Source organism: Sinohyriopsis cumingii, unplaced genomic scaffold (assembly GCF_028554795.1).
Source record: "Sinohyriopsis cumingii isolate HCF-2022 unplaced genomic scaffold, ASM2855479v2 utg001510l, whole genome shotgun sequence".
NCBI classification, from domain to species: domain Eukaryota; kingdom Metazoa; phylum Mollusca; class Bivalvia; order Unionida; family Unionidae; genus Sinohyriopsis; species Sinohyriopsis cumingii.
In genome coordinates, this window is record NW_028316007.1 from 2,065,734 (window position 1) to 2,091,948 (window position 26,215).

General features: G+C 36.5%; 1 protein-coding gene across 1 annotated transcript in view; it reads right to left on the reverse strand.

Moving 5' to 3' along the window:
* Positions 1–6,036: 6,036 nt before the first annotated feature.
* The window catches only part of LOC149772417 (telomeric repeat-binding factor 2-like), a 60,897-nt gene continuing 40,718 nt past the window's right edge, over positions 6,037–26,215 (reverse strand). Inside the window, exons 8-10 of the mRNA XM_089947847.1 lie at positions 25,591–25,630; positions 14,877–15,007; positions 6,037–11,432 (exon numbers count right to left, since the gene is read on the reverse strand). Coding sequence (XP_089803973.1) covers positions 11,164–11,432; positions 14,877–15,007; positions 25,591–25,630 — 440 coding nt within the window. The 3' untranslated portion in view covers positions 6,037–11,163. The remainder of the gene's footprint in view (positions 11,433–14,876; positions 15,008–25,590; positions 25,631–26,215) is intronic.

Consider the following 26,215-nt stretch of genomic DNA (forward strand, 5'->3'; position numbering starts at 1 on the left):
AATAAAAGCTGGCAAACAGTGGACTCAAACTGCCATCTCAAGACATGGATAATGTCAGTTGGGTAACAGTTTCATTCAAAATGCAATGCCTGTGGCAACTGCCCTAAATTTGTGAGCTGAAATATGAAGAAAATTCATCTGATTTGGGATTATCTCCCTATATATTGACCAAATAAACCATTTTATCCAGGACAAGAGTGTCTGTGCTGATGAAAAGTCCTTAGCTCTCTGAGGGGTAAGAAGAGGTGTGATCTTGCTCGATACACTGGATAAAAAAGTCCTTTGAAGTACCACTTCAGAACTCACACTGGGTCTTGCAGACAACCTTGAGATGAAGTGTCCAGAGTGGAAAGTTTTTTCACAATAAAAAGTCTGATTCCCTGCAAATGGGAGCCTGTTTAGCAGCAGTTAAGGGGGCCATCTCAAATTATACTGTTCCATCCTGTTTGAATTGCAAGTAGTGCAGGTCAAATGATAAAGCATGCCTCTCTCTAATTCTGGCTGGCATCTGTATTGAAAGTAGGAAGCAGGTATTATATGGGAGGTGAACCAATGAAGTCTCTGAGAGCGGATCAAGCTTATTCAATCAGATTAAATTCCATGATTGATCAACTCTGGGCACAAAGCCAACACATTTGGACATATGAACTCAAAAATTTGAAATCAGATTGGATAGGTCTTGTTTGAGCTATCTTTCATGATGACAGCATGTTGAGGATCATGTAGCCATAGCCTTTTGTTGTGATTAGTGCCAACTTTTTCTCACCAAAGAGCCAAAGAAGAAAGTTTGCTATGGAAATATTGATGCAACCAGCAGCACAGTGTGTCCATGTTCAAGCCATTGTGCAAATATTCTCCTTTTTCCTTGTTTAATTCAGGTGGAGGGCTGTCTTGCTCAAGTGATTTTTTTTAAACACTTGATCTGCCTAGTGGTTAGAGCATCCGCCTCGGATGTGGGAGGTCTGGGTTTGATCTCTGGCTGAGTTTTAACAAAGACTTATAAAAATGGTACTAACAGCTGTCTAGCTTGGCACTGAGCATTAAGAGGTTAGTGTTAGGACTGGCCTGCCTGATGTCAGGATAATGTGACTGGGTGAGACATCGTGCTACATGTCTGCAGCATGATGCCCCGGTGCTAAACATCACTATAAACTGCCACACTGCAGACATCATAGTGATATGACTGAAAAAATGTTAAAGCTACGTTAAAAATCCAAATCACACACACACACACTCAAACACTTCATCTGAGCATAGTTTGTTCATGAGGGCTTGTTTAATATGACCCAGACATGAAGGTTCAACAACTCTGGATTGAGATGGAATGCTTGCTTGAGCAGATGAGGAAATATCTCTTTTTATGGAGATTTCAGCTTATATATTGATAAGTTGTTGATCCACAATTTTTCCCACATGAGTGAAGCAGTCAGGGTGAGGAAACACTCTGAATTTAGAAATCACATTCATAAACACGTGTTGGAGGGTAAGCGCATGTGTCCAAACCATTCCGATCTAAAGAAAGTTGTAGAATGTCAAGGTCTTCTTATCCAGGGCTGGAGACATCAGGGTTAGAATTTCTGCAATCCCCTTCTTGCAAATAGATCTGCCAGTGATTGATCACAGTAGGTAAACATTAAAGTAAAACCTGAGGGATGAAGAGACCATTCCGCAATCCCCTTCTTGCAAATAGATCTCACAGTAGGTAAACATTAAAGTAAAACCTGAGGGATGAAGAGACCATTCCGCAATCCCCTTCTTGCAAATAGATCTCACAGTAGGTAAACATTAAAGTAAAACCTGAGGGATGAAGAGACCATTCCGCTTGAATTAGTTAATACTGCTCGGACAGCAAGTTTACTAATACCTGTAGCTGGCCTGGAATTTGATGAATTTATCCATGGATATGTCATTAAAGACACCAACTTAAGAAATTCTCAAAGAAGAATGCAAAGGTCTGAGAACTTTGTTCCCCCTTACTTTCTATGATAATTCATTGGTGCAGATGTTGCACAAAAATGAGAACATCCTTCGATGCGGATTCTTCTGCAACCAATGGAATGCTTAGAGATGGCTTTCATCTCTAGAATATTGAAATGCAACAGACATTCCTGAGTAAGTCACTCACTGCCACTATCCTCCTGGATTGATGGAAGGAGATATCTAACCAAACCTTGAATCATTACAAACTGTCCACTCGGAGGTTATACCTGCATGGAGCCACACAATGTATGCCAAGTGAGGTTCTCCAATTCCTGAGATGGGAGGAACCTCACATGCATTGTTTGTTCCAAGCAGCAAAGTTTCAGCTGCCATTGGGACAACAGTATCATTGCCTCATAAATAGGCAGTGTAGGACAGTGATGTCTGCTGTCGCATTGATTAATCCCAGACGGCAAAGAACTCTCTGGCTGAGAGATGTTTTGTTGTAAAAATGAAGCTATTGGCTGCTCTGTGTCCTTTAGAGGAACAGGGCACTAAGTGGCCATAGAGTGGCATGAAACTATGATTTTACCATACCATATGTCTCCACCAACTGGATGTTTTGTATGTGTGCAGAGACGGAATATGTACATAAACAGTGTGATACAATTGGCCATGGAGCAAAGGTGTTGTAACTGTGGCACTATGGGTAGCCTGTGTCTTAAGAGTGCCAGTGTTCTGATGTTGGTACAGCATATAGGATGTTGATGAACATAAGCTGGCCCATAATTCAACATTATAGGCTAGATGGCTTTGTTACTGACCTCATGTGGTCTGATTCAGGTGACAGGGTCTGACAGTGACAGAACAGCTATTGGCTGCTCTGTGTCCATAACAGGAATAAGGTACTAAGTGGCCAAATAATGGCATGAAACCATCATGGTACTATATCATATGTCTCCACCAATTGAATATTTTGTATGTGTCTGGAGACGGTGTGTGTGTGTGTGTGTTTGTGTGTGTGTATGATTTGGATTTTTTATGTAGCTTTAATAATTTTTCAGTTATATTGGTGTGGTCTGCAGTGTAGCAGTTTATAGTGATGTCTAGCACTGGGGCATCATGCTGCAAGACATGTAGCATGATTTCCCACTCAGTCACATTATCCTGTCACCAAGCCAACCATTCTGAACACTAATGTCTTAACGTTGAGTGCCTAGCGAGGCAGCTGTTCGCAACATTTTTATAAGTCTTTTGGTATGTCTGAGCTGGGGTTTCGAACCCACAACCTCCCACATCCAAGGCAGATGCTCTAACCACAGAGCCACCAGAGCAGAGACGGAATATATAAGTAGTGTGACACAACTGGCCATGGAGCAAGGTGGGTGCATTGTGGCACTATGGGTAACTTGAGTCTTAAGAGTGCCAGTGCTCTGATGTTGGGACAGCATATAGTAAGGCTGACTAGGATTATTTCATTACTTTTTGTCTGTCTTGATTAATCTTATGATAATAGTGAACTTTTCATTTTTACCTGTTCACATCTGTATCTTTTTGCAAGCTATCTGCAGCATGAAATTCAGACAAGGTGTACTGTACCTACAATAGCTGTTTCAGTGACCGTTTCATGAAAGCTAGAACGTGTTTAAACATCGTTTAACATCTACGCTGACTTTTTTGGTGTAAACCCAACCTATTACACTCTATCTAAAGGTAAGGAAATCTTTAGTGAGTGTTTTGGTGTTGGAAAATTACACAAGTATTTACTCTATACATGCACCAATTTTACTTCAAACATCATTTTTCATTCAGAAATGTGAGAAAAAGAATCCTTCTTTATGCTTCATTGTAGGTTAGGTAAATTCCACCCCTGGGGTAAAGAATTTGCATTAAACTCTCAACAAAGCCTTGTGCCTGATACAAATTCTGATTCTCAGGTGCCATTTTCTTATTCTACACCAATGCATATGATTCAATTAATCTAAACCTTTGTCACTACTACACACTATGAGCTAAGCCAGTGTCTCTTTACACTGTATGAGCTAAACCAGTGTCTCTTCACACTGTATGAGCTAAACCAGTGTCTCTTCACACTGTATGGGCTAAACCAGTGTCTCTTTACACTGTATGAGCTAAACCAGTGTCTCTTCACACTGTATGAGCTAAACCAGTGTCTCTTTACACTGTATGAGCTAAACCAGTGTCTCTTCACATTGAATGAGCTAAACCAGTGTCTCTTCACACTGAGTGAGCTAAACCAGTGTCTCTTTACACTGTATGAGCTAAACCAGTGTCTCTTCACATTGAGTGAGCTAAGCCAGTGTCTCTTTACACTGAGTGAGCTAAACCAGTGTCTCTTTACACTGTATGAGCTAAACCAGTGTCTCTTCACACTGTATGAGCTAAACCAGTGTCTCTTCACACTGTATGAGCTAAACCAGTGTCTCCTCACACTGAATGAGCTAAACCAGTGTCTCTTCACACTGAATGAGCTAAACCAGTGTCTCTTCACACTGTATGAGCTAAACCAGTTGTCTCTTCACACTGAGCAAAACTTGTCTCATCACACTGTATGAGCTAAACCGGTCTCTCACACTGTATGAGCTAAACCAGTGTCTCTTCACACTGTATTATCTAAACCAGTGTCTCATCACACTGTATGAGCGAAACTTGTGTCTCATCACACTGTATGAGTAAAACCTGTCTCTTCACACTGTATGAGCTTAACCAGTGTCTCGTCACACTAAGCAAAACCCGTGTCTCATCACACTGTATGAGCAAAACCTGTGTCTCTTCACACTGTATGAGCTAAACCAGTGTCTCTGCACACTGAAAGCTGAATCTGTGTCTCATCACACTGCATGAACTAAACCAGTGTCTCTTCACACTATAGGAGATAAACCAGTGTCTCTTCACACTGTATGAGCTAAACCTGTACAGTAAATTTTGAATTACATAAAGCATCTTCAGTGAAATAAAGGAAAGAGGAAATCAATGAAGACTGACATACAGTAGCAGTCTAACTTGACCTGTTACCTAGTTATGACCCCAGTCTCATCATTTTGATTTGTAACTATCAAAGCTGTACTCTTTGAGTCTTGGTGTTATATCAAAGCTGTACTCTTTGAGTCTTGGTGTTATATCAAAGCTGTACTCTTGAGTCTTGGTGTTATATCAAAGTTGTACTCTTGAGTCTTGGTGTTATATCAAAGCTGTACTCTTTGAGTCTTGGTGTTATATCAAAGCTGTACTCTTGAGTCTTGGTGTTATATCAAAGCTGTACTCTAGAGTCTTGGTGTTATATCAAAGATGTACTCTTGAGTCTTGGTGTTATTTCAAAGATGTACTCTTGAGTCTTGTTATATCAAAGCTGTACTCTTGAGTCTTGTTGTTATATCAAAGCTGCACTCTTGAGTCTTGGTGTTATTTCAAAGCTGTACTCTTGAGTCTTGGTGTTATATCAAAGCTGTACTCTTGAGTCTTGGTGTTATATCAAAGCTGTACTCTTGAGTCTTGGTGTTAAATCAAAGCTGTACTCTTGAGTCTTGGTGTTAAGAGGCATATCATTTTCCCGGAGATGTATTTTGTTTTACAAATAAAGTGTATTTAGTGAATGGGAATGACTCCTGGTCAAAACTTTTTATTTCTTTTTAAATAAAGCTGTTATTTCTTTATTATTTAATATTTAGGTTAAAAACATCTTTTGATTAGCATTAATTGAGAATTATACAATAATAAAAATAATAATCATAATAATAATAATAATAAAAGATAATGATAAGAATCCATATTTATATTTATTTTGTTATTATGATTGCTACCATGATTGTTGTAAAGTGAATACAAAATGAATGCAGCCTTTGTCTGAATAATTCTCAATAATTACAGATAGTTGAACATTTAATTATTATTTATTGTTATTTTTCTTACTGATAATGATCCTATTTAAAAAGAAAATAATAGAAATAAAATTCTGAATGAATCTTATCACTTTTGTACTGGACAAGCGTTTCATTGCTTCTTATGGTAGCAGACACACATCAATTTTAAATATGTTGTGGTGAGATTTTTAAAAATGTTATCATCACCATCATCATTATCAACAACAAACAAGAATACAACTAAAAAGGATTTATTTCTGAAAGCAGCAACATACCCTCCCCCCTTCGCCAAAATTGTAAGGTCCATATTTCAGCCTTCCTCTCATTTGATGAAAACAGTTTCATACATTACAAAAGACTTCAGATGTGCCAAAAATAGAATAAATTTGATATCTGTACAAAAGGTTTATGTAAGAGGCCAAAAATCTTGGACCTCTCCTGAAAAAATAATTTTGTATTTTTAAAACCACTGAAAACTAATTAAGATGAAGTCAACAAAATAAAATAAACCAAATTAGAACATACTGCAAAATGGCAAGAAAATCTAAATAAGTGACCTATATTTCACTATAAAACAAATTTCTCCAATTTTATTTTTGCTAATTGGTGTAAGTAAGCTTTTTGTCAAAGGAGTTTTAAAAAAATGTGTAAAAAGATGGAATTACTTAAATGACCAAAAACCTAATCAAGATTATATACATGTGAATACAGCCTAATTATTGAACTTTATTTATCTACCTCAAGTTTTTCTTGTCAATCACAGTATCAAGCTTTTGTATTTTAAAAAAAATCGAGTTAAAAATTGTGCAGAGAAATTGAAAAACTGATGTAACTGCCTGAAAATCGAATCAGGTATCTATACAGTAATGCAAATAGCCCATCAGTTTTAATATGCCTACATTAAGTATTTTTTGCTCAACTGTGCTTACAAGATTCATGACACAAATGTCTAATTCCAAAAATTCCATAAATCTGTAGAACAAAAACCAATTTTTGTAAAAACAAGATTAAAAATTGTATAATGGTCTGTCAGTTTAATCAGGGTCAACTACATATTACTGCAAGTAAGCATACTAAATTTACCTTGTCCGTCTCAAGGCATATTTGATTTTAGTTACTTGAGAGGATTTGGTTAAACATCTAAGGAAAAAAAGTTCAATAATGGTAAAAATTTCAATAATGAGGTCACATTTTCCAGAACCTAATTAGGTTGTGGAACCCATCCAAAGTATGTAAATATCCAGTTTGATCTGGTTTGACTCATCAGACTTTAAAGTGCAATGGATAGAGGGATGGACAGATCAAAACGAATCTGTCTCCCTCCCTTGGGGGTGGATGAGACATAATAACAAAATTGCTTCAACTACTACTACTACTAATAATAATAACAATAACTGATATTGTTACTTCTAATGCTACTATTATAAGGATAATGCCAGATACAAAAATAATAATTACTACTATGAGCAATCAACAATAAAACCAGGGTCTCTATCTGGAGCCCACGTTCAATGTTTTGCTGTATAAACATACACCACTATGGAGATGGGCAATATGCCATACAATGCATTTTTCCTCTTTCATCTCACAACTGATCTAATAGGAGACAAATCTATTCTGATTCCAAGAGAGGCATCTGACAAATCTGTTGAGTATGTACAAAATGAATATTATCTTTCAAAGGCACTTTTGAAGTCCCTGAAGTACAACTATGTATTACTCATTCCACTGTGTAACAAAACTTTCCAGGTAATTCAAGATATGACCACTTTTTCCTTTTAACTATGAAATTTTTAAACCATCTTTGATATTCTTCAAGGATAACATGATATTCAAATCAGCTGCATGGTGAAAATATTGTATGTCAAATAGGCACCATTTTCATTTATGACATTGAAGGCATTACACAAAGTCTTTGGTGGAAAACCCATATTGATTTGACTTTCCAATTTTCTGGAGCAACAAGAACAAGATTCTCAAGATTGATGCCATTTTGGTCATATTCAATATCAGACTGGCACCATTTCCATTTAGTAGACATCAGAAGAAGTGTTTTAGTGAAAGCACAATGTCAACATGAGCAGCTATCTTATAAAAAATGCACATAATAAGATTTTCAAGACCACCACTGTGGCAGTCATTGCAAGAACACCATTGTGGCAGTCACTGCAAGACCACTACATTAGCAGGCATTTCATGAACACCACTGTGGCAGTCATTTCAAGACCACCACTGTGGCAATCATTTCAAGACCACCACTGTGGCAGTCATTTCAAGACCACCACTGTGACAATCATTTAAAGACCACCACTGTGGCAATCATTTCAAGACCATTACCATTGGCAGTCATTTCAAGATCACTACTGTGGCAGTCATTTCAAGGACACCACTGTTCTGTCAGGTGGAATATAAAGAAACTCCACATCCCTTTAGTGAGGAAATTCACCCCACATACATAAGTCCTGTGCATACTGTCCTCAAAATACTGGAGGATGGGTACCCCTAAAGATCTCAAATGTGTCACCTACTATCACCCTGGGAAAGGTTTTGGGAGCATAGGCAAGGTCAAACATTCAAAACTGAAATGTCTTTGTGCCCAAAAAATCAGAGGCATTCCTGTGAGATAGGAAAAAGGGGATGTGAAAAAACACATCAAGGAGATCTATTGTGACTGACCAGTGGGAAGACCTTTTGGCATTCCAGACTACGGCTGTCATCTCCATTTAAAGCATTCTTCCTGCACACTTTTGTTTAAAGCAGAAAGATCGATTCCAAACTGAAACATTCCACAAAGTTTTGGACACAAAAATGATCCAGGAGTAGAAACCCTGGCTTTGGTCTTTCATCTACCCTTTTGACTGCACCCTTCCATGGAGAAGGTGTTCACCTTTCCATTAGCTGAACCAGTTGGACTGGTGTAGGAGGAGAGTCTAACCATTCCTTCTGCTGCCTGGCAGATTCCTGACCACAGAAAATCTGTAGTGCAAGCTCTCAAACCTTTGCAGCAGAAGATCTGAGTGCGAGTGGGCTCCAGAAATCATTGAGACCAGAGAAAACACCAGTTTCATCAGGCTCAGAAAGTCTTGAGAAAGAAGTCAGTCAATTTCATTCACCACCTAATAATGCATCCTAGGTGGTTTGTCTTTGTATGACACCTGATCTGACACATGGGAAGAGCAGGCAACCATAAATGAGAGAAGGACCCAAACACAGCTGATTCTTCTGGGAATTAATTAGTGTCTGCTAGAGTGGAAAGAACATCATCCTTTCCAGTATCCCTCTCCAAAGAGGGTTATGTCAAATGTGTGTCATCATCATCTTGTAACTGTTCATAAGGGGTAATGGAACTACTTGTCCTCGGAAGTAAATGAGGTTGCTGATTATTTCTTGACACCTTTTATTTAGACAATGACAGACTGCCATTTCGTTTGTTGAATGAGGCCCTGTGACTGGGAAATGACCCATGCCTGGCAGAGTGGTGAAAATCTGACAGAAGAACCCACCTCGGATGTGTCTGAACAAGACTGCTGCTCTTCCCTATGATTGGGAATGCACAACTCGCTTATGTTGGTCACTGGTAATGTACTTATCTTGTCAGGCCACTGCTCATCCCTGTTGAGAAGGCATGACTCTCTCCTACTGAGAGAGTGCTGCTTGTCCCTTTCAAAATGGCACAACTGGCTCTCAGGTCTTTCCCCTCCAGTGGATCTCTCATTCACATACAATACTGGCATCAGATCAAGTTCATTGATCCTCAGTTCTTCTTTTGAACAGAGGGTCATCCTGAAACAACAAGATGGAACTGGGGCCTTTCTTCCTGCCCTGATAAGTGTGGTTGTGGCAACTTTCCTCCAAGTCCCACACATCACCTGACCAAAGTCAATCAGACTCCATCTGTGCATGCACAAGCAGTACATGATAGGGAGGTGAGGTCCGTGTTCCATGGGGTCTTGTTATGCTAACATTTACCCTCATCTAGAGGCATGTTATGGTCCTGAAAGAGAATAAATACAAAACAAGGAGAAAATAGAAAAGAGTAGACACTACCTACCCTGACACTAATTATAAGATGAAGAACAAAAGAAGCACTGAGCTAAATCCTTCATAATTGGAAGAAAACCACAGGAAAACACTCAAATATTGCAAGGACAGGAAAGAAAATGACTCAAAATACAAACGAATGACTGAAAATGTTTAACAATGAATTTTTTTAAATTCATTGGAAAGTCCTGACCTGGACTTGCATAATCAGTCTATTCACGCTGAAAGTGACTATGACCAAGGAATTAGACTTGGATCTTGTTCTTTTCAATTATGTGCCTTCATTTACAATAGAACTGGGGACTTAGCATCACAGGAAAGGAAATCAATGCAATAGTAGCACGTATTTAATTGATGTTATTAAAATCACAAATGAAATGAACAATAAAATAAACAATAATTAATGCAGCTGATCTCTCTGATAGTCTATTACACTAGTGTTCACCATACATCTGACCTTTAGTACAGTCAGAATATGATTTGATCAGCATTCAAGACTTTAAAAATCTAATTGAAAGAAACTTGAGATATATAAGAACATATCAAATTCTTGCTACTCTGGAGATGTGTGCAACTTCCTGAAGAAATAACAATGCCTTGAGTTAAGGGTAAATGTAATTGAAAATACAAGCTAAAAAACAACATAATTAAAACATCATTTTTGTACTGCATACAAAGTAAAATGAATGAACATGGAGATGTAGTTCTGCTGATAAAGTTGTCCTGGTCAACACAAAATTTATTTAAAATTCTGGTGGTGCTTGGTGTACCCAGAATTTAAACTTTTCAACAGTATATATGAAAGAAAACAGAAAATTTCTATAATGAAAATCAGTGGTTGATTTGCAACAATGCCAAAACTGCCATTACTGCCACCACTGGAACAGCAATATCTATGTCCATGGTTCATAAAACCCTGAGAAAAAAAATTTATGAGCTGCCTTGAAAACTCATTTAACTTCAAACATTCAAGCTGTTTTATCATGAAAAGTCCTTAAATAAGCTGAAAAGTTTGCACACAAAAAAAACCACTGAATTTATCTGATGGAATATAAAATTAATTTCACATATTGTCCAAAACTAATGAATGAAAAAAAAAATAGGATCAAATTTTGTGGCACTATTGACTTGCAACACCTGTAAGTAACAGTGGAAAAGCGGAAATGTTCAATTTCTCTAAGACAAAATATTCCTTGAAAAGACCCTGAAAAAACTCCAGGACTCTATGAACCATGTATATATAAGACAAGGGAGGAAAAAAAAAAAGAGTCAAAATCCAGAAAACTTTAATTGTCAAACTCTCCATTCATATCCATCACAATCATGTCAGATTGTCACTTTCTTTCCTTTTCTTTGCACTGCCCTGCTTCTCATGATCAAGCTCTTTAATTTTACCAGTTTTTTGAAGATTTCTCCATTTATCCTTCAAGTCCACACCAGACCTGTCAGTTTTCAAAACATTTCTAATTTCAGACCATTTGCCAACACCAATCCTGCAAACAGCATCATAGAATTCCCTTATTTCATCTTCGTTCCACTTTCTGCGCTTTCTGCTTGCTAAATGCATTTTAGATCCAGACACAGATGAAACTGAAAAAATATGGCACGTACATAAAAAATAAATGTACTAAACATACAGTGTCATTATATATACAAAGAGGATGCCATTTATTTCTTATATTAAGAATCAACTATAAGCACTATTAAAATCCTTTTGTTATGAAAGTAGTTTTCATATTCCATCAAGGTGTGCTGTAATTAGTGAATATAAATAATTAGTACTGTGCTGTAATTAGTGTATATCAATAATTAGTATTGTGCTGTAATTAGTGTATATCAATAATTAGTACTGTGCTGTAATTAGTGTATATCAATAATTAGTACTGTGCTGTAATTGGTGTATGTAAATAATTAGTACTGTGCTGTAATTAGTGTATATAGATAATGTATAATTAGTGCATGCGCGTGTGATTTGGATTTTTAATGTAGCATTGAAAAAATTTCAGTCATATCACTACGATGTCTGCAGTGTGACAGTTTATAGCGATGTCTAGCACTGGGGCATCATGCCACAGACATGTAGCATGATGTCCCACCCAGTCGCATTATCCTGACACTAGATCGACCAATCCTAACACTAACCTCTTAATGCTGAGCACCAAGCGAGGCAGAAGTTAGTACTATTTTTAGAAGTCTTTGTACGACTCAGCCGGACATCGAACCCACAACCTCCTGCATCCGATGCAGACGCTCTAACCACTAGGCTACTAGAATGGTCTTGTTTAATTAGTACTTGTACTTTAACCAAGAATTCTTACACAGTCTTGTTATTCCTTTGCATTAAAACTGTGTGGATAAAATCAAATGTGCTTTCTGGATTATTTTAATTTTAACAGGAATTACAATCATACACATTTGGGTTTTATCCAAGCTTTATGTAGATTATTAAATCTTAAATCACATCCAAAAATAAAACTGATGTAGTACCTTTATGATGTGATTTAACAGCTCTAATACAGTGGTGTCAATAAAATCACTTCAGTGAATTGCAGTTCCTAATATAACACAGGTACGATTGTGGATCCCGTTTTGGGGATAAATCAGTTTTCATAAGAATGATATTTCAGTAGTATAAGATATCTTCATTTATCAAACAGAACATATTTTATGACAACCTGATTGAGTTATCAATATATATATATATATGATGCACATTACAAATACAATGGCAAATAAGTCCTTTTAACTGCACTGGATCCAGCAGGGGGTCGTGTGCATGTAATAGATTAAGAAAAATGCACTTAAGTGACAAAGCAAGTCTTTGACTAGTCTAAGCAGTATAGATTCACAGGGTGTTTTGTTAAAGGAAAACACAAAACAGAGACAAGGTAATAAACACAAAGAAAGCACTTAAATTCCAAAAGTTTATATGACTACATCTGATGGAAGTACTGTCTGAAAATGTTTAATGTCACATCTGATTGGTTTCAACCTCACTGATATAATAGCAACCTAACTGGTACTGACTAAGCGAAGGAAAAACAGCACCATCTTTTTTATAAACGTAAAGTGGAATAACCATAGATATATTCAGGATAAGTCATTGTTTCTGTACTGACAGTAATCTCCATAACAATAATAATTCCTTCAAGAACTACAGAAACAAGCAGTAATTACATGCAAGAAGATAATAAATATAATGAATATAACAACTGAAAAAATGCATGATGTAAACAGATAATAATTTTATTCATATGTGGGTTCCCTTACGCAGTCTTCTCATTGTAAGCCACTTGGTTTCAGTGTTTTAAGATTCCTTTTTTCCTGGTTTTAGAATTCCAACTCCAGACAGTAAACCCTTACAGAAAATCCGGAGTGGAGCCCCTAAGGTGGCTGGGTGTCAACTATGACTTCCTTCTGGTAGCTCCTGCATCCATACTGGTGCCAAATGTCATGCTCAAGCATTCCTTTGGAGCCCACCAGACCCCACCAGCAAGGACGAAAAGGGGGATTCCTGACATCTAGGCAGCCCAGGATCTCCATACTCCACGTCCAGGCTTGTGCCCTGAAGAGGCCACTCCAACCTCACTTCTGAGTGAGGAAACAACATGGAAGCTGGCAGTCTACGAGTTATAAGTCCCATCTGATTGGCATTGGGAAGGAGTACCATGGGTCAGCTTTGATGGTGGGAGGGATCATCATGTCCCACTAGTTGACTACCGTCAGTAAGGTGTTGACCTGGCAATGTCTGCCTGCTCCATTGGGTGCCTGGAGCTCAGTGTATTGCTCACCAGACAAAAGAAACAAGAAACTAACAAAGACTGCAGCTCTTCAATTCTCAAGGTAGAACATACACACCATGTGCACAGGCATCTCTGACAACCTCAGAGAGGTGGACAACACCAGGCAGATGGCCATCATCAACAGAAAGCTCACCAGACAAATGTAAGCATAGCTACCCTCCAGGAAACCAGGCTTGCCTCCAGCAGCTCCCTCAGAGAGGAAAACTACACCTTCTTCTGGAAGGGTCGAGAACCTGAGGAGCCCCACCAGCACAGAGTGGGCTTTGCCATCAAAATCACCCTCCAGGCCTCAGTTGAGCCTCCCTCAAGGGGCACCGAGCACCTCTTGTCCATCTGCCTTGCCACTGATGGAGGTCCTGTCAACATCCTCAGTGTCTACGCCCCCACCCTCATGTCTTCAGAAGAGAAAGGATCAGTTCTAAGGTCAGGTGGATGAAAAGATCAAAGGATGCCACTATTCCTCCTTGGCGACTTTAATGCCAGAGTAGGTGTGGACAAGTCATGGCCTACCCGCCTTGGACATCATGGCACTGGAAAGACCAACGAAAACGGTCAGAGACTGCTGGAGCTGTGCACCTACCATGACCTGTGCATTACAAACACCTTCTTCAAGTGTATTCATATTATGTATTCATACTTTCAATATTAAACATACAAAGTATAATTTTTAAGTCAATTGCCTCCACCATTTTCGGCCTATGTACAATGCACCACTAATACACACTACTGGCTAGTTGGCATTACATACTAAGGGACACAACTGATGAAATCCAATATATGCTACTAGGACAAAGCATGAAAATATCTGTTCAATCCAACAAGGTTAGCGAAAGCACTTTAGCTACTTAAAAACTAGTTCTGCACCGTTTGTTATGTACACACACACACACAGACACAGACACACAAACACATGAAAAAAGAATGGGTACATGTTCATATATAGAAATAACATATAGAATCTGAACACTCAACAGGATACCAGTTATGTTCATCATATATTATTTCAAGCTTCATGATGAATGATGCTCTTCTGAGACATACATACATACATACATACATACATACATACACACATACGTACATACAAACATACATGCATACATGCATACATACTCAAACACACCTACATATATGTAATGTGGTAAATCTAATTATGTAGTAAAAGATACATCAGCTCAAGCTGGTTGACCACTGAGATGCAATATCTCAACCATTTAAATGTGATACCTACTGTCATCTCGATAATCACTTGAATTGCTGTCTGGGGAAATTGGCCTTTGCACAACTACAGGTGAAGAGGCCTTGTGTCTATCTTGTTGATTGGCATTTTTGCAGGCTCTGGGATGAGTCTTTGGTGAGAAACTGTAATACAGAGAGGATATGTGCATGGATTCTGTGAAGAATGGCTATACAGTCAAGCCTGTGTCAACAGTCACCTGAGTTCAGTGGTCACCTGGTCACAATGGCCATTAATTCCCCCCAGCAAATTTCCCATATAAATATCATGTAGTCAGCAGTCACCTGTCTTCTGTGGTCCATGGTCAGTGGTCATGTGTTTCTTAAAAAAGCAGTGGTTTCACCCTGCCTTCAGCAGTCCGGAGTCACTGAAGCATATCAACAGTGATGGCACCAAGTATGCAGATTAAACTGTCTTGTTTTATGAGCAAAAAGGCATGGTATACATAAAGGTATATTATGTGAATCAACGTTAAAACATTTCAAATTTCAGTCATACAGTAATGCAATGAAACCAAAAAAGAGGTTGACATGTCAGCTTTGAAAGCTTCGTCTGACCCTTCCCACCCAATTTTTGATGTATTTACATTTATGCTGGTGTTTAATTCCATCAGTCAATTTCCTATTTAAGAGTTGGAATTTGCCACTACTGTGTGGTGGTGGCATTGGGTAACCACTAGCCAGTGAACCTTGCAAACATAAATAATTTTACATCAAGTCATACTGCATGAAATTGATAAGAAAGTGATTTATTTTCTGAGAAATTCTGAGTATTATAATTGTTATATCTTTAATCTGCTGATAGATTAGAAGAAACTACAGCTATGATGAAATTTTACTTGGTACTTGCCATTTACGTTCCTTGTCACATGACCACACAACTCTCACAACTTACATGTACATGACATCATATGTCCAATAGTCACATGATATCAACAATAAACCCTTGTCCAATGTTGTACAAACATTTGAAAACCCTAAATGAAAGTCATGTAATGTTTGTAAAAGAATGAAAGGACACATAATTCTCAATAATATTTTATTCCAAGAACAATAACCAGAAACCTGTCGCTGTTGCAACAACTTCAAGAAAACTAGATTCATCAAGAATAGAGAGTGTGTCAACCATGTTTTTGTTGTAGCACATGAATACTGCACTGACATATTCTCTCTGCCTGATGAATCTGGCTTTGTGGTGGTGAATTCTAACTTATAGATAGGCAACTGATTCTGACCCAACACACCAATATAGATGTCCAAATATCAAAAATGAGGTGAGAATGGTTAGAGAAAATTCGCATTAATGTTTAGATGTTACTAATAATAGCCCCATGAAGCTTATTTACATCCCTTAATCATCAAGGTATACCAACAAAAGTTGACTGTTGTTTGATCTCAGTGAGTTTAAGCAACAGCCTAATCAATCAATTGTTTAGACAGTGAACACCTATTTTCATGCATAATTATTCCAAATTCCCTAACAAAAAGTCAGTTGCATGTTTCACAATTACAGGAAAGCTGTCAATTAGTAATTTTATTAAGGAAACATTTCTACTGATAATGAGATAAAAGCATTTGCATCTGAGAGAGAAATGTATAAATGAGTGCATGTACACAGTTGTAGTTTTCTTGATTTGCTAAATAGCTAAACTAAATACATGTATCTTGGTAGCATACTACTACTGCTAACTGTTAATAATAAAAGAATTGAAATGATAATGATAATTACTAGTAATCTTAATGCTATTTGTTTTATAGTACATAAATTGGTCTTGAACCAAGTTTGAGAGCTAAACCTGCTTTCAGCAGTTACCTGTCTACAAAAGCCACTTTGCCTTTTCCAATGGGTACCTGCTGTAGCCAGGTTTGACTGGATTTCATTGAGTGGTAAAAATACTTAAGTTTTACACTCATAAGTCAAGTTTTCATACTGTTTATAATGACAATGCCTTACTATGGTTTTCTCGTCCATCAAGTGTTTATTTTCTCATGTTCTGTGACAGCTACATAGTGTAAACATTACTGGTGATCACTACATTGTTGTTGTTGTTCTAGGGTTTAACGACATTTTTCGGCACAAGATAGGCTATACATGGCGGTCAGTATAACTGGTGGAGGAAGAACCCTGGAAAACCCAGGGAAGAACCACCGACCCACAAGAAGCTACTGGCAGGCTTTCCCACGTACCCACACTAGCCAAGCCTTGGACTCGAACCCACGCAGACAGATGTGAGATGGCAGTAATCCGGAACGGTGAGCGCTTTAGACCACTTGGCCACTTCAGGCCCCTCTACTGGTGACAAGAACATGGTGTAAACATCACTGATGATAGCTATGTAAACATTACAAGTGATAGCTATGTAATATAAACATATACCTATGTAGTGTAAGCATTAGTGGTGATAGCTATGTAGTGTAAGCATTAGTGGTGATAGCTATGTAGTGTAAGCATTAGTGGTGATAGCTATGTAGTGTAAGCATTAGAGGTGATAGCTATGTAGTGTAAGCATTAGTGGTCATAGCTATGTAGTGTAAGCATTAGTGTTGATAGCTATGTAGTGTAAGCATTAGTGTCGATAGCTATGTAGTGTAAGCATTAGTGTTGATAGCTATGTAGTGTAAGCATTAGTGTTGATAGCTATGTAGTGTAAGCATTAGTGTCGATAGCTATGTAGTGTAAGCATTAGTGTTGATAGCTATGTAGTGTAAGCATTAGTGTTGATAGCTATGTAGTGTAAGCATTAGTGGTGATAGCTATGTAGTGTAAGCATTAGTGTCGATAGCTATGTAGTGTAAGCATTAGTGTTGATAGCTATGTAGTGTAAGCATTAGTGTCGATAGCTATGTAGTGTAAGCATTAGTGTCGATAGCTATGTAGTGTAAACATTAGTGTCGATAGCTATGTAGTGTAAGCATTAGTGTCGATAGCTATGTAGTGTAAGCATTAGTGTCGATAGCTATGTAGTGTAAGCATTAGTGTTGATAGCTATGTAGTGTAAGCATTAGTGTCGATAGCTATGTAGTGTAAGTATTAGTGTTGATAGCTATGTAGTGTAAGCATTAGTGTTGATAGCTATGTAGTGTAAGCATTAGTGTCGATAGCTATGTAGTGTAAGCATTAGTGTTGATAGCTATGTAGTGTAAGCATTAGTGGTGATAGCTATGTAGTGTAAGCATTAGTGTTGATAGCTATGTAGTGTAAGCATTAGTGTTGATAGCTATGTAGTGTAAGCATTAGTGTTGATAGCTATGTAGTGTAAGCATTAGTGTTGATAGCTATGTAGTGTAAGCATTAGTGTTGATAGCTATGTAGTGTAAGCATTAGTGTTGATAGCTATGTAGTGTAAGCATTAGTGTTGATAGCTATGTAGTGTAAGTATTAGTGGTGATAGCTATGTAGTGTAAGCATTAGTGTTGATAGCTATGCAGAGTAAACATTAGCAGTGACAGCTACATAATGTAAGCACTACAGGTGATATATATGTAGTGTAAACATTACTGGTGATAAAAACATGGTGTAAACATACTGATGATAGCTATGTAAACATTACTGGTGATAGCTATATAGTGTATACACTACTGGTGATAGCTACATAGTGTAAATATTACTGATGATAGTTATGTAGTGTATACATTACTGGTGATAGCAATGTGAACATTACTGGTGATAGCAATGTAAACATTACTGGTGATAGCTACATAGTGTAAACATTACTGGTGATAGCTATGTAGTGTATACATTACTGATGATAGCTATGTAGTGTAAACATACTGATGATAGCTACATAGTGTAAACATTACTGGTGATAGCTATGTAGTGTATACATTACTGATGATAGCTATGTATTGTATACATTACTGATGATAGCAATGTAAACATTACTTGTGATAGCTACATAGTGTAACATTACTGGTGATAGCTATGTAGTGTATACATTACTGATGATAGCTATGTGGTGTAAACATTACTGGTGATAGCTACATAATGTAAACATACTGGTGATAACTATGTAGTGTATACATTACTGATGATAGCTATGTAGTGTAAACATTACTGGTGATAGCTACATAGTGTAAACATTACTGGTGATAGCTATGTAGTGTAAACATTACTGGTGATAGCTATGTAGTGTATACATTACTGATGATAGCTATGTATTGTATACATTACTGATGATAGCAATGTAAACATTACTGGTGAGAGCTACATAGTGTAAACATTACTGGTGATAGCTATGTAGTGTAAACATTACTGGTGATAGCTATGTAGTGTATACATTACTGGTGATAGCTACATAGTGTAAACATTACTGGTGATAGCTATGTAGTGTATACATTACTGATGATAGCTACATAGTGTAAACATTACTGGTGATAGCTATGTAGTGTAAACATTACTAGTGATAGCTATGTAGTGTATACATTACTGATGATAGCTACATAGTGTAAACATTACTGGTGATAGCTATGTAGTGTAAACATTACTGGTGATAGCTACATAGTGTAAACATTACTGGTGATAGCTATGTAGTGTATACATTACTGATGATAGCTATGTAGTGTAAACATTACTGGTGATAGCTACATAGTGTAAACATTACTGGTGATAGCTATGTAGTGTAAACATTACTGGTGATAGCTATGTAGTGTATACATTACTGATGATAGCTATGTATTGTATACATTACTGATGATAGCAATGTAAACATTACTGGTGAGAGCTACATAGCGTAAACATTACTGGTGATAGCTATGTAGTGTAAACATTACTGGTGATAGCTATGTAGTGTATACATTACTGGTGATAGCTACATAGTGTAAACATTACTGGTGATAGCTATGTAGTGTATACATTACTGATGATAGCTACATAGTGTAAACATTACTGGTGATAGCTATGTAGTGTAAACATTACTAGTGATAGCTATGTAGTGTATACATTACTGATGATAGCTACATAGTGTAAACATTACTGGTGATAGCTATGTAGTGTAAACATTACTGGTGATAGCTACATAGTGTAAACATTACTGGTGATAGCTATGTAGTGTATACATTACTGATGATAGCTATGTAGTGTAAACATTACTGGTGATAGCTACATAGTGTAAACATTACTGGTGATAGCTATGTAGTGTAAACATTACTGGTGATAGCTATGTAGTGTATACATTACTGATGATAGCTATGTATTGTATACATTACTGATGATAGCAATGTAAACATTACTGGTGAGAGCTACATAGTGTAAACATTACTGGTGATAGCTATATAGTGTAAACATTACTGGTGATAGCTATGTAGTGTATACATTACTGGTGATAGCTACATAGTGTAAACATACTGGTGATAGCTATGTAGTGTATACATTACTGATGATAGCTATGTATTGTATACATTACTGATGATAGCAATGTAAACATTACTGGTGAGAGCTACATAGTGTAAACATTACTGGTGATAGCTATGTAGTGTAAACATTACTGGTGGTAGCTATGTAGTGTATACATTACTGGTGATAGCTACATAGTGTAAACATTACTGGTGATAGCTATGTAGTGTATACATTACTGATGATAGCTACATAGTGTAAACATTACTGGTGATAGCTATGTAGTGTAAACATTACTAGTGATAGCTATGTAGTGTATACATTACTGATGATAGCTACATAGTGTAAACATTACTGGTGATAGCTATGTAGTGTAAACATTACTGGTGATAGCTACATAGTGTAAACATTACTGGTGATAGCTATGTAGTGTATACATTACTGATGATAGCAACATAGTGTAAACATTACTGGTGATAGCTATGTAGTGTAAACATTACTCGTGATAGCTATGTAGTGTATACATTACTGATGATAGCTATGTATTGTGAACATTACTGGTGATAGCTATGTAGTGTATACACTACTGTTTATAGCTCTAAAGTGTAAACATTACTGGTAATAACAATGTAGTGTATACATTACTGGTGATAGCTATGTATTGTATACATTACTGATGATAGCAATGTAAACATTACTGGTGATAGCTACATAATGTAAACATACTGGTGATAGCTATGTAGTGTATACATTACTGGTGATAGCTATATAGTGTAAATATTACTGGTGATAGCTATGTAGTTAATACACTACTTGTGATAGCTACATAGTGTAAACATTACTGGTGATAGCTATGTAGTGTATACATTACTGATGATAGCTATGTAGTGTAAACATTACTGGTGATAGCTACATAGTGTAAACATTACTGGTGATAGCTATGTAGTGTAAACATTACTGGTGATAGCTATGTAGTGTATACATTACTGATGATAGCTATGTATTGTATACATTACTGATGATAGCAATGTAAACATTACTGGTGAGAGCTACATAGTGTAAACATTACTGGTGATAGCTATGTAGTGTAAACATTACTGGTGATAGCTATGTAGTGTATACATTACTGGTGATAGCTACATAGTGTAAACATTACTGGTGATAGCTATGTAGTGTATACATTACTGATGATAGCTACATAGTGTAAACATTACTGGTGATAGCTATGTAGTGTAAACATTACTAGTGATAGCTATGTAGTGTATACATTACTGATGATAGCTACATAGTGTAAACATTACTGGTGATAGCTATGTAGTGTAAACATTACTGGTGATAGCTACATAGTGTAAACATTACTGGTGATAGCTATGTAGTGTATACATTACTGATGATAGCTATGTAGTGTAAACATTACTGGTGATAGCTACATAGTGTAAACATTACTGGTGATAGCTATGTAGTGTAAACATTACTGGTGATAGCTATGTAGTGTATACATTACTGATGATAGCTATGTATTGTATACATTACTGATGATAGCAATGTAAACATTACTGGTGAGAGCTACATAGTGTAAACATTACTGGTGATAGCTATGTAGTGTAAACATTACTGGTGATAGCTATGTAGTGTATACATTACTGGTGATAGCTACATAGTGTAAACATACTGGTGATAGCTATGTAGTGTATACATTACTGATGATAGCTATGTATTGTATACATTACTGATGATAGCAATGTAAACATTACTGGTGAGAGCTACATAGTGTAAACATTACTGGTGATAGCTATGTAGTGTAAACATTACTGGTGGTAGCTATGTAGTGTATACATTACTGGTGATAGCTACATAGTGTAAACATTACTGGTGATAGCTATGTAGTGTATACATTACTGATGATAGCTACATAGTGTAAACATTACTGGTGATAGCTATGTAGTGTAAACATTACTGGTGATAGCTACATAGTGTAAACATTACTGGTGATAGCTATGTAGTGTATACATTACTGATGATAGCAACATAGTGTAAACATTACTGGTGATAGCTATGTAGTGTAAACATTACTCGTGATAGCTATGTAGTGTATACATTACTGATGATAGCTATGTATTGTGAACATTACTGGTGATAGCTATGTAGTGTATACACTACTGTTTATAGCTCTAAAGTGTAAACATTACTGGTAATAACAATGTAGTGTATACATTACTGGTGATAGCTATGTATTGTATACATTACTGATGATAGCAATGTAAACATTACTGGTGATAGCTACATAGTGTAAACATACTGGTGATAGCTATGTAGTGTATACATTACTGGTGATAGCTATATAGTGTAAATATTACTGGTGATAGCTATGTAGTTAATACACTACTTGTGATAGCTATATAGTGTAAATATTACTGGTGATAGCTATGTAGTGTATACATTACTGGTGATAGCTACATAGTGTAAATATTACTGGTGATAGCTATGTAGTGTATACCTTACTGGTGATGGCTATGTAGCATATACACTACTGTTTATAGCTCTATAGTGTAAACGTTACTGGTGATAGCTATGTAGTGTAAACATTACTGGTGATAGCTATGTAGTGTAAACATTACTGGTGATAGCTGCATTGTTTAAACATTACTTATGATAGCTATGTAGTGTATACATTACTGGTGATAGCTATGTAGTGTAAACATTACTGGTGATAGCTATGTAGTGTATACATTACTGGTGATAGCTATGTAGTGTAAACATTACTGGTGATAGCTGCATCATTTAAACATTACTGGTGATAGCTATGTAGTGTATACATTACTGGTGATAGCTATGTAGTGTATACATTACTGATTATAGCTATGTAGTGTAAACATTACTGGTGATAGCTACATAGTGTAAACATTACTGGTGATAGCTATGTAGTGTATACACTACTGTTTATAGCTCTATAGTGTAAACATTACTGGTGATAGCAATGTAGTGTATACATTACTGGTGATAGCTACATAGTGTAAACATACTGGTGATAGCTATGTAGTGTATACATTACTGGTGATAGCTATATAATGTAAATATTACTGGTGATAGCTATGTAGTGTATACATTACTGGTGATAGCTACATAGTGTAAATGTTACTGGTGATAGCTATGTAGTGTATACATTACTGGTGATAGCTATTTAGCATATACACTACTGTTTATAGCTCTATAGTGTAAACATTACTGGTGATAGCTATGTAGTTAATACACTACTGGTGATAGCTACATAGTGTAAATATTACTGGTGATAGCTATGTAGTGTATACATTACTGATGATAGCTACATAGTGTAAACATTACTGGTGATAGCTATGTAGTGTAAACATTACTAGTGATAGCTATGTAGTGTATACATTACTGATGATAGCTACATAGTGTAAACATTACTGGTGATAGCTATGTAGTGTATACATTACTGGTGATAGCTATGTAGTGTAAACATTACTGGTGATAGCTATGCAGTGTAAACATTACTGGTGATAGCTATGTAGTGTAAACATTACTGGTGATAGCTATGTAGTGTAAACATTACTGGCGATAGCTGCATCATTTAAACATTACTTATGATAGCTATGTAGTGTATACATTACTGGTGATAGCTATGTAGTGTAAACATTACTGGTGATAGCTATGCAGTGTAAACATTACTGGTGATAGCTATGTAGTGTAAACATTACTGGCGATAGCTGCATCGTTTAAACATTACTTATGATAGCTATGTAGTGTATACATTACTGGTGATAGCTATGTAGTGTAAACATTACTGGTGATAGTTGCATCGTTTAAACATTACTGGTGAGAGCTATGTAGTGTATACATTACTGGTGATAGTAATGTAGTGTAAACCTTACTGGCGATAGCTGCATCATTTAAACATTACTTATGATAGCTATGTAGTGTATACATTACTGGTGATAGCTATGTAGTGTAAACATTACTGGTGATAGCTATGCAGTGTAAACATTACTGGTGACAGCTATGTAGTGTAAACATTACTGGTGATAGCTGCATCGTTTAAACATTACTTATGATAGCTATGTAGTGTATACATTACTGGGGATAGCTATGTAGTGTAAACATTACTGGTGATAGCTATGTAGTGTAAACATTACTGGTGATAGCTATGTAGTGTATACATTACTGGTGATAGCTGCATCATTTTAAGCATTACTGGCGACAGCTATGTAGTGTAAACATTACTGGTGATAGCTATGTAGTGTAAACATTACCGGTGATAGCTGTGTAGTGTAAACATTACTAATGATAGCTATGTTGTGTAAACATTACTAGTGATAGCTACGTAGTGTAAACATTACTAGTGATAGCAATGTATTTTGAATATTTGCAACTTTTATAAATAACAAACTACACAGTCTTGAACACTTTCAGCTGATGAGTTGACTCATTGATGATTGCTTAAATACATGACTTACGAGTCATACAATGATGACCAAGTTTACAGCTGGTTGCTATCCATAACTACAGTATTCAGAAACTGAGCCACAACTTTTGACTGGGAAAGCAGTGGATCTGTTGTTTCACCTGCATGGGGGATCAGAAGGATTTGTGCCCACAAAGTGACGAATCAAATAAGACTTGATCGTTGAAGTGAGCAATATACACATTTGAGTAATTGTTTCAAACTATCATTTGGATAGGAAATGTTCACATTACTATTTGAAGAATTATTTCAACTTATCATCTGGATAAGAAATGACTGCATTACTATTTGTGTAATGATCAATCTGTCTTTTAAATAGAATATTTCATGTTGCTGTTCATGTAATGTAAGCTGTCGCTTGAACTTGATTCTGACAATTAGACTTTCTGCTACAAGTCAGACATTTTGAATAATAAGTTCTACAGTCTATATTCCATAGACAATAAAACTGTTAGAGTACATTAAAAAAATGCAAGACTGGTTATTTTTGTTGTTGCTTGTTTTCCTTCTTGCAAACAAATCTGTGTCCCTTAACTAATCTTATCTCTTGTTCACTCCTGTGACAGATCTGTTGCTGATATCGAGCATTTTAACAGTAAAATCCCACTCAAAACAAAGGGAACATGTAACTACCTCAATTAGGTCATCTTAGGAATAAAAGTGAAAAAAATTCTTTTGAAGTTCATCAGTGACAAATTTACTCAATTCCCCTACTGCATCAATAATCTCAAAGGTGGAGAAAAATTGCAGAATTAGGATGATCACAAATCAGGAATTTAGAGTCTCTAAACAGCAGAGGACATTCAGTCTGAGGCAAGGCACTAAGCATGTGTCACTACCTTAAACTCTAACATTTGTGCAAACCTGGAGTAACTCACTTGAGCAAAAAATTACCTTGAGATTGCATTTCCTCCATTTTCTCTGACCCAAGAGCCTGCAAAAATTAGAAATCTCCTTTAATGTGTAAGACTGAGTAAATCCCATAACCTGAATTACCAGACAATAAATTTTCCAAGTCAGGCAAATCAAATTTTCCAAGTCACTAGTTCTTTATGTTTAAAAAGAATCAGGAAAATGAATATTTTTATGCTCTAATAACTTTATCTAATTTTATCTGCCTATCCATGCCCTCCTGGCATGATATATTCCACCATAATCCAATTATTCATTTGTATCCTGCATCACATGTACCAGTGGTAATTGATAACTGTTGCATGTGTGCACACACTATTACCGCCTGACTGCATAGTGACCAAATTATCAGCCAATCAAAACAAAGGTGGTATGATTAATTAGCAGAGTTTTAAATGACTTTGTTGTATTGTGTTTACTCAAATGCGATCCTTACAAATGAATCCCACTTTGATTTTAACCTGGTGAGTCAATCCAATTAAATTAATGAAAGGTAATTTACCAGCATTAGTGTCATTTTTCTTTACGAACTGATTAAATGGCAGTAATGATTCTTTAATCTTTGATTGATTATACAGAGGAGTAACTTCCACATCTCATGTTAATT